Source organism: Sphaerodactylus townsendi, linkage group LG03 (assembly GCF_021028975.2).
Source record: "Sphaerodactylus townsendi isolate TG3544 linkage group LG03, MPM_Stown_v2.3, whole genome shotgun sequence".
NCBI lineage: Eukaryota > Metazoa > Chordata > Lepidosauria > Squamata > Sphaerodactylidae > Sphaerodactylus > Sphaerodactylus townsendi.
In genome coordinates, this window is record NC_059427.1 from 143,319,867 (window position 1) to 143,332,488 (window position 12,622).

Here is a 12,622-nt window from a genome sequence, read left to right on the forward strand (position 1 = left end):
CATTTCACATGAAAGTCTGGAATCTGCTTACTTGGGATGGAGGCATTAAGGTCTTAGCACATATTTTTATTGCAGCGGAGACATTCTTGTTTTCTTCTGCAGAGCTGATTAAGGAAAAAACAGATATAATTTTACACCAACGTGGTAGCTACAAATGGGTAACTCTAATGCTAGGCCCTTGGATAGGGATTCACACCATTCTTACAAAATACACTATCCACTGAATGGACAGAAGGAACAGCTTAACAAGGTCAGCTTACTTCTTAAAAATGGCCTAGCACATGATGGCCAGCCCAGAAGAGAACGTGACATAGCATCAAGATGTCACCTATAGCATCTGTGCCATGCCCCAGAGACACCTTCACTATTTATTTAAGCCTAAGTTGTACCCTTAGAGAGAATGGGTTTAGTTGCTTTTTGTACAGCATTCTGCCGGAGGGAACCTTAGTTAGACCTTTAAGAAGTCCTCTAGAGGCAAAACACTATAGCAGTGATAGCGAAACTTTTCGAGACCGAGTGGCCAAACTGCAACCCCAAACCCATTTATTTATCGCAAAGTGCCAACACAGCAATGTGACCTGAATACTGAGGTTTTAGTTTAGAAAAAACGGTTGGCTCCGCTCTACACCTCTCTAGCATCTCCGCCTCCTCTGCCTCTGCCCCCACCTCGGGCAGCAGCCACCCGGAGCACAGGCACCAAGCCCGCCAGTCGAGTCCTCCCTGCTTTCGCTTGGCGGTGTGCGATTATGCTCATGCTGCGGCATTGCAGACAAAGAGCCTAGATGTGTTATTGCCCCGATTTTCCACCTCCCACATGATGAACTCTGTGCGTGCATGCCCACAGAGAGGGCTCTGAGTGCCACCTCTGGCAGGCGTGCCACAGGTTCACCACCACTGCACTATAGCATTCTTAGTAGTTAGCAGTTCCTGTTTTACATATTGTTTTAGTCGCAGGTGTCTGGGAGACTGGAGAAAGCAATATCTCAGACATATAAGCAGTGTTGGGATTCAGCAAGTTTGCACCACTTCGGCAGAACCAGTTGTTAAAATGGTGCTTGTAAACAACCAGTTGTTAAATTATTTGAATCCTACCACTGTGTATAAGGTGTTATGTTTAAGGTGTTAGAGATCCATAGAACTCAGAGTTAGCAAGTTTCAACAGAATTGCAAGGAAACAGAGTCCAACTAGAGGACACCAGGAGATCTCAGAAGCGGCACAAGCAGTGCACACTTTTTTAGAAGCAGTTAAGGAAGAATTGGTGTCTGTAAGTTCTTCAAACAATCTCCAATTGTTTGCAGCATCGCAAGTATTCTTTATTAGATAGACTTGTGGGAGGAGTCAGAGTCCTAAACTATCAATATTATCAAATTGTTTTTGAACTGTTGCTTATTTGTCTGTGGGTCTTACACTCTGTTCTGGCCAAGTGCAAGGCACCTGATTTTAGTTTGCTTGGGGAGCAGAACAATCTAGCTGCAGCTTATGAACCAACAGCAACTCTTCTTTCTCACAGGTTTGGGCAAAAGACCTTTCCCAGCATTCTGATGATAGCCTTTTGGTCTAAAACAGCAATTCAGCAATAGTAGCAGGCCAGACATCCTTATATTCACTCTGGAAGCATTATTACAACATCATTACGTGAGGAGGCTATTCATCCTCTAACATGATTTGTGTAACCAGGGCTCCTTCCGCACACGCAAAATAATGCGTTTTCAAACCACTGTCACAACTGTATGAAAGTGGATTTTGCTATTCCGCACAGCTTCAAAGAGCACTGAAAGCAGTTTGAAAGTGCATTATTCTGCATGTGCGGAATGAGCCCAGAAGCCATTCTGCTGCATACAAACTTCGTCAGTCTTTACACAATGTATGAACACCTGCTCTTAACCACTACACCATGCTGGCTCTCAGGAATGAGGAAAAAGGAAGATCTGATCCTTGTGTGCCAACCCACCCTGCTCAACTAGAGAGTGGGTGGGGGGCTCAAAGGAACAGTCTAGTGGGGAATCTGCAGGGGTGGGGGGAAAGGTGGAATCAGCACAGCTTTTTATAAAAGTACTGGAACCTTTTCTTTGAACAAAAAAGCATGGCTAAGAATTGTTTGCCTGACAGCAACATTCCCTTGTGTTTGTTTACCACTGTGGGACCAAGTGTTATAAAAGGCACCCACTAGCTCGTTGCATTTGCTCCAGAATTACCATTTTGGATTGTCTCTGTTGCTCTAATCTTGCTAACATCTTCAGTTGAGACAGGAAAGGTTCAGCAAAGTTCTTTTTCAGATAGCAAGTCACTTAACCAACATAACAGATACTTGATAAGACCTCTTCTGAAAGAAGTCTTACTCTAAAGTATCTCATTTACTTTATACCGATGATTCAGGGGTTATCAGAATGTGATTTTTCCCTTCCCTTTAACATCACTTCAGGTTCTCTGACCACATTTAGTTGATTGCGTGTATTCTTGCGGAAGGCACCTGATTACCTTGTGTCCATATCTGCAGCCAAAATTTCTTTCTCTTTGTTGTTCAGGTGATGGTCTTTACATTCTAGAACGGCTTCAGGTACAGTTGCTTTTGAACAGTTACTACTAGAGTCAGAAGCCTCGCCTGGCTTTTCTTGATCACGGGCTCTTGTTCCCTGGGTCTTCCTCTTGTGGGTCTTCTTTGCTTTGGGAATGTTGAGCTCCTGGTTTTCTTCTTTTGGGGGGGGGCACTAATGGTTTCTTGAAAGTAAGCCCAAAGTAAGCACTTTGGACTGGATGATTGCAACGAGAAAGTTATATATTCTTATATTTTTGTGCTACTCAGCTAAGTCAGTTAAGTAAACTATGCCTTTCAAATATCAGTTAAGTAAACTATGGCTGATAATACCCTGGCATTCTGCCCTGCAGCAAGCACTGTGGTGTTCCTGTGGGGCACAGATTCTTTTACTGAGGCCATTAGAATTCTATTGTGGAAGGTCCTGGGTGCCCCACAGTTTCCGAGAGTGGGGAAACTGTGTGGTTTCCCTCTTGCTGCGGGGTTTCCCTCCTTTTGGTCACTGCAGTCAAAAGGCAAGATGAAGGTTGCCTGTTTTGTTTCTTTAAAGCCCTTTACAAGTAATATCGATATTGCTTATATCAATATTGTTGAAGCTGTTTCTTATCGCTTTTGGATTTTTAGGGAAAAGCCAGTTGTGGATTCCTCAGGAGGGGGGAGACAGTCCCCCCCCCGCCCCGCCCCAGGGATCCATGGCCGGCTTTCACTAAAAAATGCAAAAGCAGCTAAAAGTAACCTCAACAATATCGATATATCAATATATCGATATTACTTTTAAAGGGTAATATCTTGCCTTAAGAAAGGGGGCACTGTCACAAATATTACACCAATGCGTACTCCAACTCACTAGGTGAGTATCATTTCAACATTATTTTTCTATCACAAATATACAAAAAAAATTCACTGGTAAGTTCACCGTCAGGTATGGCTATAAAACCTCTAGATTAGGTTTTTATTTCGGCAGTCCTTTGTCAAGCCAATCTGAAATGTACAAATACAGGTGTCAATATATAAAAGTCTATCTAATCCTTTCATTTTCATATAATTAACAAAAAACCAAAGAACCCTCCCATATGCACTTACAATTGTTGTACAAAGTATTCTTTTTCCTTTCTCCTCTAGGAGCAGCAAATTGTATGGTGTGTAAATATGCATGGGAATGTAAGGAGATTAGCTTCCCAGACAGAGGGTGGTTCAAAACATTGAAGCATTTTTCCACATGCAGAACAAAGAATGTGATGTATATAATCAAGTGTGAATGCAACTTGTTGGATATAGGAGAAACATCTAGGGAAATACGTGTTAGAATTTTGGAACATCTATCAAGAATACGCAACAAAGTACAAGGAGCTCCTCTGGTGGACCACTTTTTGGCAAACAACCACTCACCTGAATCCCTGAAATTTACAGTAATAGAAACAGTTGCTACAGGGAATTGTTCAGTGGACATAAGAAGAAAATTAAAACAAAGAGAGACAAGGTTGGTTTTTGAATTAGGAACAACAGCCCCACAAGGACTCAATTCTGCAATTGACTACTCAGCATTTCTGTAATTACAGCTGGCACCACAGTTGGGAACAATTAACCAGTATATACTGTGGAAACTTCCTTGTATTGTGCTCTCACATGAGATCCTGATATCCAGAGAGAAGGACTATTTAGTAAGTGTACTTGTATTCTTTGAAAGGCATTTGATTACTTTTGAAAAAGCTTAGAACAAATATATTTTGAATTTATTCCTCCTCTTTTTCTCTCCCCCACCCTTTTGTTTGCTCTTATAGAAGAAGAGCCATTCAAGTGAAATTTGAAATTCAGTTTGGAAACTATGTAGGTGAATTTTTACAATGAAAAGTGTTGTATTATTATTTATATGAAAATTTAGGTTTAATATTGAATAATATGAATGTTTTATTTTTTATATAGCGTAAGAAAAAAACAGTTGTGCTCCTAGAGGAGTAAGGAAAAAGAATACTTTGTACAACAATTGTAAGTGCATATGGGAGGGTTCTTTGGTTTTTTGTTAATTACATGAAAATGAAAGGATTAGATAGACTTTTATATATTGACACCTGTATTTGTACATTCCAGATTGGCTTGACAAAGGACTGCCGAAATAAAAACCTAATCTAGAGGTTTTATAGCCATACCTGACGGTGTACTTACCAGTGAAATTTTTTTGTATATTTGTGATAGAAAGATAATGTTGAAATGATACTCACCTAGTGAGTTGAAGTACGCATTGGTGTAATATTTGTGACAGTACCTGTTGTACACCTGCCTTGATTATTATGGTGGATTCTTAAGAAAGGGGGCAGGCAGCTGTGAGCACGATGGTGGTTGCGTGGCAGACAGTGAGGACCCTTCCTGCGTTTAAACAGGGAAACCCAAGGAGAGCCCATTGCGAAGGGACTACAGCAGGCGTCTGCAACCTGTGGCTCTCCAGATGTTCATGGACTACAATTCCCATCAGCCCTATGCTAGAATTCACTGACCTATCTTGAGACTAGGGAAACTTTGGTCAAGAAGCAAAGGCTTCTGGTAGTGTTTCTTATTCTTGAACTGTGTTGCTTGTCCCGGTCACTACAACATGACTGAAGGCCTTACAAATGTGACCTTATCCATGCTTCCTAGGAATAAATCCAGTTGAACTCAGCAGAATTTACTTCTGAATAAGCATGGATATGCTATCCTGTCATTCAGAATTCTTCTAAAAACAGGTTTTTAAGTATATAAATACAGTCTGCTGGATCAGACCAGTAAGGTCTAATCCAGTATCCTGGAGGATCAACAAACAGAGCATAGAGGCCGATGCCTTCCCATGATGCACTGGCAAAAGTTTGAGGCCTGTTTATATGGAGGCTCCTTGTCACCATGGTTAATTTAATTGAAAAGAATGAGAAATATCTTCAAATATCTATAACATCATATCAGAAAACTCTAAAAGTCTTCCCACTGTTTCACAGAAGGTAGAACCAGGAATTGGGTGCTAATTCTTGTATTAGCTACGGGCTCACTTTAACCCTTATGCTTTCATTTCCCCAACTATAAAACTAGAAGTGTATACTCACACATTCCAATCAGGTATGGAATTATGTAAATTTGCACAATAAATTTTGAATAAATGATCTTGCTCACAGGCATATCCTAACTATATTACTGTACCTGATAATTGTGTCTTCTTCCTTTTACTCATTTTAGAAGCTTTCTGAATCTTAAGAAGAAACAGCACTCAAGATCTGTCAAAGTAAAACATGTTGGGTCTAACTAACTATCATATTAAGGTTGATCATAAATAAATGATACAGGTGATAGTGTTAGAAACATGGGTCCAAGGACCCTCAAAATAATCTGGACAAAGTTGGTGAAGCAGGTAACAAAGCTTTTATTGGTTTACAGTCTTGCAAGATCGGGGGTCCACCCAGTAGTAGGCACACCCTTCCTTTGTTCTCCAACAGTTTATATTGCTTTTTCAGGACCACCCCATCCCTCCCTCTTCTCTCCATTGGCTAGGAGATGAGAAGGCCCAACCTATTACAATTCATCTAGGCATACTATGTCATATACCAGGTGGTAGCTCCTTCAATTAATACACAGGTGTCAAACTTGTGGCCCTGCAGGTGTTATAGACTACAGCTCCCATCATCCCCTGCCAGCATGATGCTGGCAGGGGATGATGGGAACTGTAGTCCATAACATCTGGAGGGCCGCGAGTTTGACACCTATGAATTAATACATCTCTATATGGTCATTTCCTGTAATTAATTTTCGGTTCTTCTTAGTTGTCAACCCTTCATGATATATATCTCACTATGAGGACACCATCACCCGTTAACAAGCTAGTTAGGCTCATCTAAGGGGGTTCTTATCAACAGGTGCCCGTTTGGCACAAGAACCCAGGTCTTGTCGACCCACTCTCCTGCTTTGAAGACACCATCACAAGCTTGTTAGGGGCCTTCTTAGAGGAGCAGCAGTGGCGTAGGAGGTTAAGAGCTTGTGTATCTAATCAGTGGCAGCAGTGGTGTAGGAGGTTAAGAGCTTGTGTATCTAATCCGGAGGAACCGGGTTTGATTCCCAGCTCTGCAGCCTGAGCTGTGGAGCCTTATCTGGGGAATTCAGATTAGCCTGTACACTCCCACACACGCCAGCTGGGTGACCTTGGGCTAGTCACAGCTTCTCGGAGCTCTCTCAGCCCTACCTACCTCACAGGGTGTTTGTTGTGAGGGGGGAAGGGCAAGGAGATTGTCAGCCCCTTTGAGTCTCCTGCAGGAGAGAAAGGGGGGATATAAATCCAAACTCTTCTTCTTCTTCTTCTTATCAGCAGGTGTCTGCTTGGCACAAGAACCCACGTTCGATTACTATTTATGACTATTGAAACCAGGCTTCAGAAGCATCTTAGAAAAAGACTTTAGCTAGAGGCCTTAAGAAGCTTCTGAATGGAGTTTCTGCTTAATAGCACCTACTGATTAGGGTTTAGAGAAGCAAGCTGTTTTAGCTATTTTACACTTCAACTGAGAGAACAATATTTCCTTTTGACCATTTTAAAGGGTTATACAAAGATTCACATAAAGCATTCAATGCCTATGACATAGGATACATACATTGAACATGAATGATTAACATATTCTTTAAGTTTCATTATTAGCTACAATATAAAAAAAACATTCAGATATAGAAACATAATTATAAACCATTGTGTTACCTATTCCCCGCTAAACTCTTGACTCCTGTTTCTTCTATCAGAGCAGGTGTTCCTTACAGGTCATCATAACTCCTCTTGCGTCTGCTATTCCAATTAATTCTGACCAACTTCAAATGATAAGCAACAGATTCATCTCCAATTAACTTTCCTTAGTCTTGGAACTAAGCCATGCCACATACTTTTTCTAAACATCTTATAAAAGTATATTAGGAATATAAAAGTATATTTTAAAATCTTCTAATATTAAAGTGTAAAGACTATATATGAACTTTATAAAACTAGATCAACAATTCTGTGAAAGCTATATTCTTTGTGACTTCTAAATTCTATATTTGTGCACTAAAATATGTTTATGTGTGAAAATCTTACATCTTATAAAAACACAACGACATAAGGCAATCATTGTCATTATCCCTTGCATACTTAAGGTAACACCTCTGGTATATGTAAACGCAACATCTTGCCATCTCTCACAATAGCACCAGCACCTAGTTTACACAGGCATGGATATGGCTTGATTTCACCACATTTATATATTGATGATATTTTTATACCACCCCTCTCCTTTTAGGCTCAGAGCAGTTTCCAACCTCCAATAAACAATTGATATAACACCACATAATTAAAAACTTACAATTGAAAAGAATTTTAACACTCAAGATTAAAATAGCATTAGGCTCTCAAGCAATTTGTTACTCTATACCAGGGGTCTTCAAACTATGGCCCTCCAGATGTTCATAGACTACAATTCCCATGAGCCCTACCACTTGGCCATGCTGGCAGGGGCTGATGGGAATTGTAGTCCATGAACATCTGGAGGGCCATAGTTTGAAGACCCCTGCTCTATACCAGTGGTGGCGAACCTATGGCACTCCAGATGTTCATGAACTACAATTCCCATCAGCCTCTGCCAACATGGCCAATTGGCCATGTTGGCAGGGGCTGATGGGAATTGTAGTCCATGAACATATGGAGTGCCATAGGTTCGCCACCACGGCTCTATACATAGGCCCCTCTTCCGCTATATATTTAAATCAGGGGTGTCCAAGTGTGGTCCTCCAGAGGTTTATGGACTACAATTCCCATCAGCCCCTGCCAGCACTCCTGATTTAAATTGAGTGGGACTCCAGCAAAGGGGATCAATAGAATTGGTAACGTGGGAAAGGAGGAAAGAAACAGAAAAGACAGGGGGTGGGGGGAGAAGGGAAAAGGAAAGGGGGCAGAGCTACAGAGGGAAGCCTGTGAAAAGGGGTTTTTTTGGGGAGGGGGATATATAAATAGATATGTTTATTCAGCCTCCTTCATTTAATATATGAAAAGCAACAATGATCTTATATGGTTGAGGTGAGGATTACTGCAAAATAATGTGGGACCAGGCAAAAGCAATCTGTCAATCAATCCAAGGCGTTTGATGGGCCTCGAGGAAGACAAGGAAGAAGAGGCGAGGGCGCCGCCGCCAGAGTTCCCGCCAAAACCTTTCCCGCCCGTTCTTAGCCTCAGCCTCTCTTCCTCACACCCTCCCCCGCCACGCCCACATACGTGGCCCCGCCCACTCACCCACCAGAAGCCACGCAGCTTATTCCGAGGTAGTCTGACCCCTCTCCCTCGACGGGAATAAAGAGATAGGAAAAGACCAACGTTCCATGCGCCCCTCAATTTCCGGTATTAGTTGTTATTTGTTTATTTAGCTATTATTTATTTAGTTCGTTAATATTAGATCCCTCCTTTCCCACCCATAAGCATAAGCATAAGCATTTATTGTCATTGTGCACGCACAACGAAATTTACAGCACAACGAATTTACCCAGGATTCAAGGCGGGGGATGCTACAGAATCGGTGCAATGCAAAGCAGTTGAAAAGGCGAGCAAACCCTGGAAGCAAAATGATAGAATAAGCGAGTAAGTGTAACCTCTAACTGTGGGTTCTGTGGGGCAGCACTTGGAATGAGTTGCAACAACAATTTTTAAACAACAAAATGGTTTACTTTTCTTTACAATTTACACTTTTAAAACATCAACATTTAACGTTACAATTCAAGGTCCTGTTCAGGTTGCATTTCAAGTCCTTCTATTTACAGTCTACTGATATTGCCAAGTCCAAATTCTTCTTTGCAAGTTGGCTGGCTCCTGAAGACTCCAAGGGCTTGATGAACAGGTTGCAACATGATGAAGGTCTCCAGGAGAACTCTCACCCATTACAACCACAAAAGAAACCCTTAACAAGGTGTTAAGGGCTTATAGAAATCAAGGTCCGAGTCTGGTACCCTTGTCTTCTGCAAAGAGCTCTTTCAGCCTTTCTGCTGCTCTGAGTCTCCACCCACTTACTGGGTCAACCCATTCTGGGCATGGGGGTTACATAAGCTGGACAAAGTAGGAGAGCAAAAACGAAGAACAAATTACTACGATTTATTCCGATCAATGCAACAAACAGTATACTAATACTAATGAAGATGATGAAACAGGGTTGTAGTTATTGGCAGGGAAATTATAAGCAGTCCTCATTGCATGTTGCTTTAATGCTGATTAACTGGAAAGTTTTATCGTTTTTCTAACCCTCCTTGATAGTACCACACCTTTGAATAGCAAGTTCCACCCAAACACTTACTGATTGATGTATTGTCGAAGGCTTTCACGGCCGGATTCAACTGGTTGTGGTGGGTTTTCCGGGCTGTGTGGCCCTGGTCACTGAAAGAGACTTTCCTCTGGGATACACCTCTGAAGAAGCCAGCCACAGATGCAGGCGAAACGTTAGGAACAAAATCCACCAGACCACGGCCACACAGCCCAGAAAACCCACCAGAACCAACTTACTGATTGGTTCCTCACTGGGGACATGGACAATTTATCCCCACTAAACATTTCCTTCTCACTGGACACAGTGTGTAGCACACTTCTCCCTGTGATACGCCTCTGAAGATGCCAGCCACAGATGCAGGCGAAACTTTAGGAACAAGATCCACCAGACCACGGCCACACAGTTCGGAAAACCCACCACAACCAGTTGAATCCGGCCGTGAAAGCCTTCGATGATAACAATAATGCTAATACAGGAGGGTTAAAACCCTTTCTCTTTAAACTCACTTCCGCCCTTTTCCTGGGCGTCAAAAGTAAACCCGGAGTTCTAGTTTGCGGGCAAAAGAGCCTTCACTCTAGCGCCCCCTCCCGTCTGCCCGAGAGAAGATGCCGTCAAGCGAGAAGGGTTTGTCGTGGGATGGACTCGTTTTGCGACAGCTTCAGGGGAGCTGTAAAGCAGAGCCGCTTGTTGTCGGCCGTCTCAGGAAAAGCAGGAAGTGAGTGTTTGTGAGGGGAGGGAAGGGAAGGGAAGCGGGGTGGAGGGGCCGAGACCCTTCCCACTCATTGCGTTGGCGGGCTGTCTGGTCCAGTGGTTACAGAAGGCGGCAAAGGAGTGGAGGCGGGTCTGGAAGAAGGGCGGTTTGAGGACTGCGGCGGTGTGAAAGCGGGACACGCGTCGGCGGGCTCATTCGTCCAGACGTGCGGCGGGAGTTTCGTGTACAGAGCTCTCTGCGGTTTCCAGGGCCCGGTCCGGAGTCAGGGCCCTTGGGAGAGGCAGCGGGGGGTGTTGGTGTTGGTTAGAGTGGCCCCACTCTGCCATAGAAACTGGGCGGGTGGCCTAGGCCATGCTTGCTCAGCCTGACCTACCTCACAGAGATGTTGTGAGGGGGAGAGGAGAATGATGTAGGATGGCATGGGTCCTCAATGGAAAAAAAGATGGGGGGTATAAGTGAATTAACTAAATAAATAAGAAATGAATTAGCCTCTCTTCCCTGTGGTCCTTATATGAACCAGGACCCCTTGTGGGTGAAAATTAAATTTCGTTTTTTAAAACAAGTAACCTGAAGTGCCAAACCCTTAAATCCCAGCTCATTTATTTATTTGTTTGTTTATTTTTATATTTATACCCCGCCCTACCCCCAAAGGGCTTAGGGCAGCTTACAATGTCCTTCTGAATTTGCATATCTTAAGGGGCTCTTCAGAATAAATAAGATTCTCAAAGCCGTGGAGTGAGAAAACAAATAACCCATCCTCTGAATCTTGACTGGTATTGACGCCATCAATGTGGGTGTTAGTGGTCAGAGTGATGGAGACCGGGGCGTGAATCCCTCACCCTGCCAGAGACTTCAGAGGATGACCTTGGGCCAGTCACACACCCTCTCAGCAAAACCTACCTGAGAGGGTTGTTGTGAGGATAAAATGTAAGAAAGGAGCAGAGTGTAACCCACTTCAGGACCCCACTGGGGTAAAACGTAGGAAACTAATGCAATAGGTAATTTAGCCCAACTGATTTCAGCGGGGCTGACTCCCAAGGTCTGCAGTCACCAGAACTCCCAATGAATTCTGTCCCTAATAGTTGTGGCTAAGGACTGCAACTCCATTGAATGCTTCTGTGGCAGAGGGCTGTGTGACAGTGGAAGGAAGGATGCTCGGGGAAGGGAGAGGAGCTCACAGAACCTTAGACCTGGTTTCAGTTTGCTTGGTATTCACCGGGCTCTCTCCTCCTCCTCCTCCTCCTCCTCCTCCTTTGGAAAAGAAGTGGAGGCTGGGCTACAGCTGGTGGAAGAAGGGATGAACAGAAGAGGGAGATAATGCAGATAACTGGGACAAGGACTGCCTGATCCCATTAAAAATCTGCCTCCATCTGGCTGGGGGCTCTAACTCTGTTTTGTACCGCTTGAGAGCAGAGCAAAGAGAAATGAACAGGAACAGGAAGCCACCGGGAGGCAAAGGACCTGGCACACCTCAGCAGGTAAGTCCTCCTACTGAGTTTCTTTCACCTTGTGTCTCTAAATAGAGTTCCTTTCAAGGGCTTGGTCCACGAGCTTGTAGATGTTGCATTGGGAAATGCCATACAGGTTGCTGCTGCTCTGTCTTATGAAACAATGGCACAGGTGTAATGGATCCTCTTCTTTCCGTCTTGGCTTACCCCTGCAGCATGTAAAATCTTCCAGAGAAAGTCTCTCAGTAATTGTAAAAAGAACCTATAATCCTAACTAGCAAATTCCAGTCTGTTTGTAATCCAGTGTTATTTTTAATTGTCCATCTGAAATCAGAGCCTATATACGATTCACAAACTAACTATAATTGGTTTGTGGCAAGAATAAGCCAGCCTGATTCGTTCTACGCTCTCTGATCCACCACGCCCTCACAGTTATCATCCTGAGCTGAAAGACTTCCTAGTTTGTGATGCACTTTTTGGGTGATATGATATTTGCTTTATGTGTGCTAAGCTGTGGGGCTCCCAGACTGTCATTCTACGCTCTACCCGTAGAATGACAGTCTGGGAGCCCCACAGCTTAGCATAGAGAAAGCAAGTCCAAGAACAACCCTCGGACATCCCCAGGCTCAAACTTCCTGCTTGCTTGTGCTCCAA

The 12,622-nt window shown here is 43.3% G+C and overlaps 2 protein-coding genes across 7 annotated transcripts in view; one reads left to right on the forward strand and one right to left on the reverse strand.

Annotated features, from left to right (window-relative positions):
• Positions 1 to 8,830, reverse strand: part of LOC125427888 — a 91,408-nt gene extending 82,578 nt beyond the window's left edge. Inside the window, exons 1-5 of the mRNA XM_048487450.1 lie at positions 8,795 to 8,830; positions 7,234 to 7,340; positions 5,697 to 5,770; positions 2,480 to 2,693; positions 32 to 104 (exon numbers count right to left, since the gene is read on the reverse strand). Of these exons, the coding sequence (XP_048343407.1) occupies positions 32 to 104; positions 2,480 to 2,693; positions 5,697 to 5,727 (318 nt within the window). The 5' untranslated portion in view covers positions 5,728 to 5,770; positions 7,234 to 7,340; positions 8,795 to 8,830. The remainder of the gene's footprint in view (positions 1 to 31; positions 105 to 2,479; positions 2,694 to 5,696; positions 5,771 to 7,233; positions 7,341 to 8,794) is intronic.
• A 1,595-nt stretch (positions 8,831 to 10,425) lies between these two features.
• The window catches only part of CC2D1A (coiled-coil and C2 domain containing 1A), a 73,201-nt gene continuing 71,004 nt past the window's right edge, over positions 10,426 to 12,622 (forward strand). For 2 of the 6 annotated variants that reach the window (XM_048490569.1, XM_048490570.1), the window contains exons 1-2: positions 10,428 to 10,523; positions 11,934 to 11,998. In XM_048490569.1, the coding sequence (XP_048346526.1) occupies positions 10,445 to 10,523; positions 11,934 to 11,998 (144 nt within the window). In that variant the 5' untranslated portion in view covers positions 10,428 to 10,444. The other 4 variants (XM_048490574.1, XM_048490572.1, XM_048490571.1 and 1 more) reach the window with 4 other exon arrangements.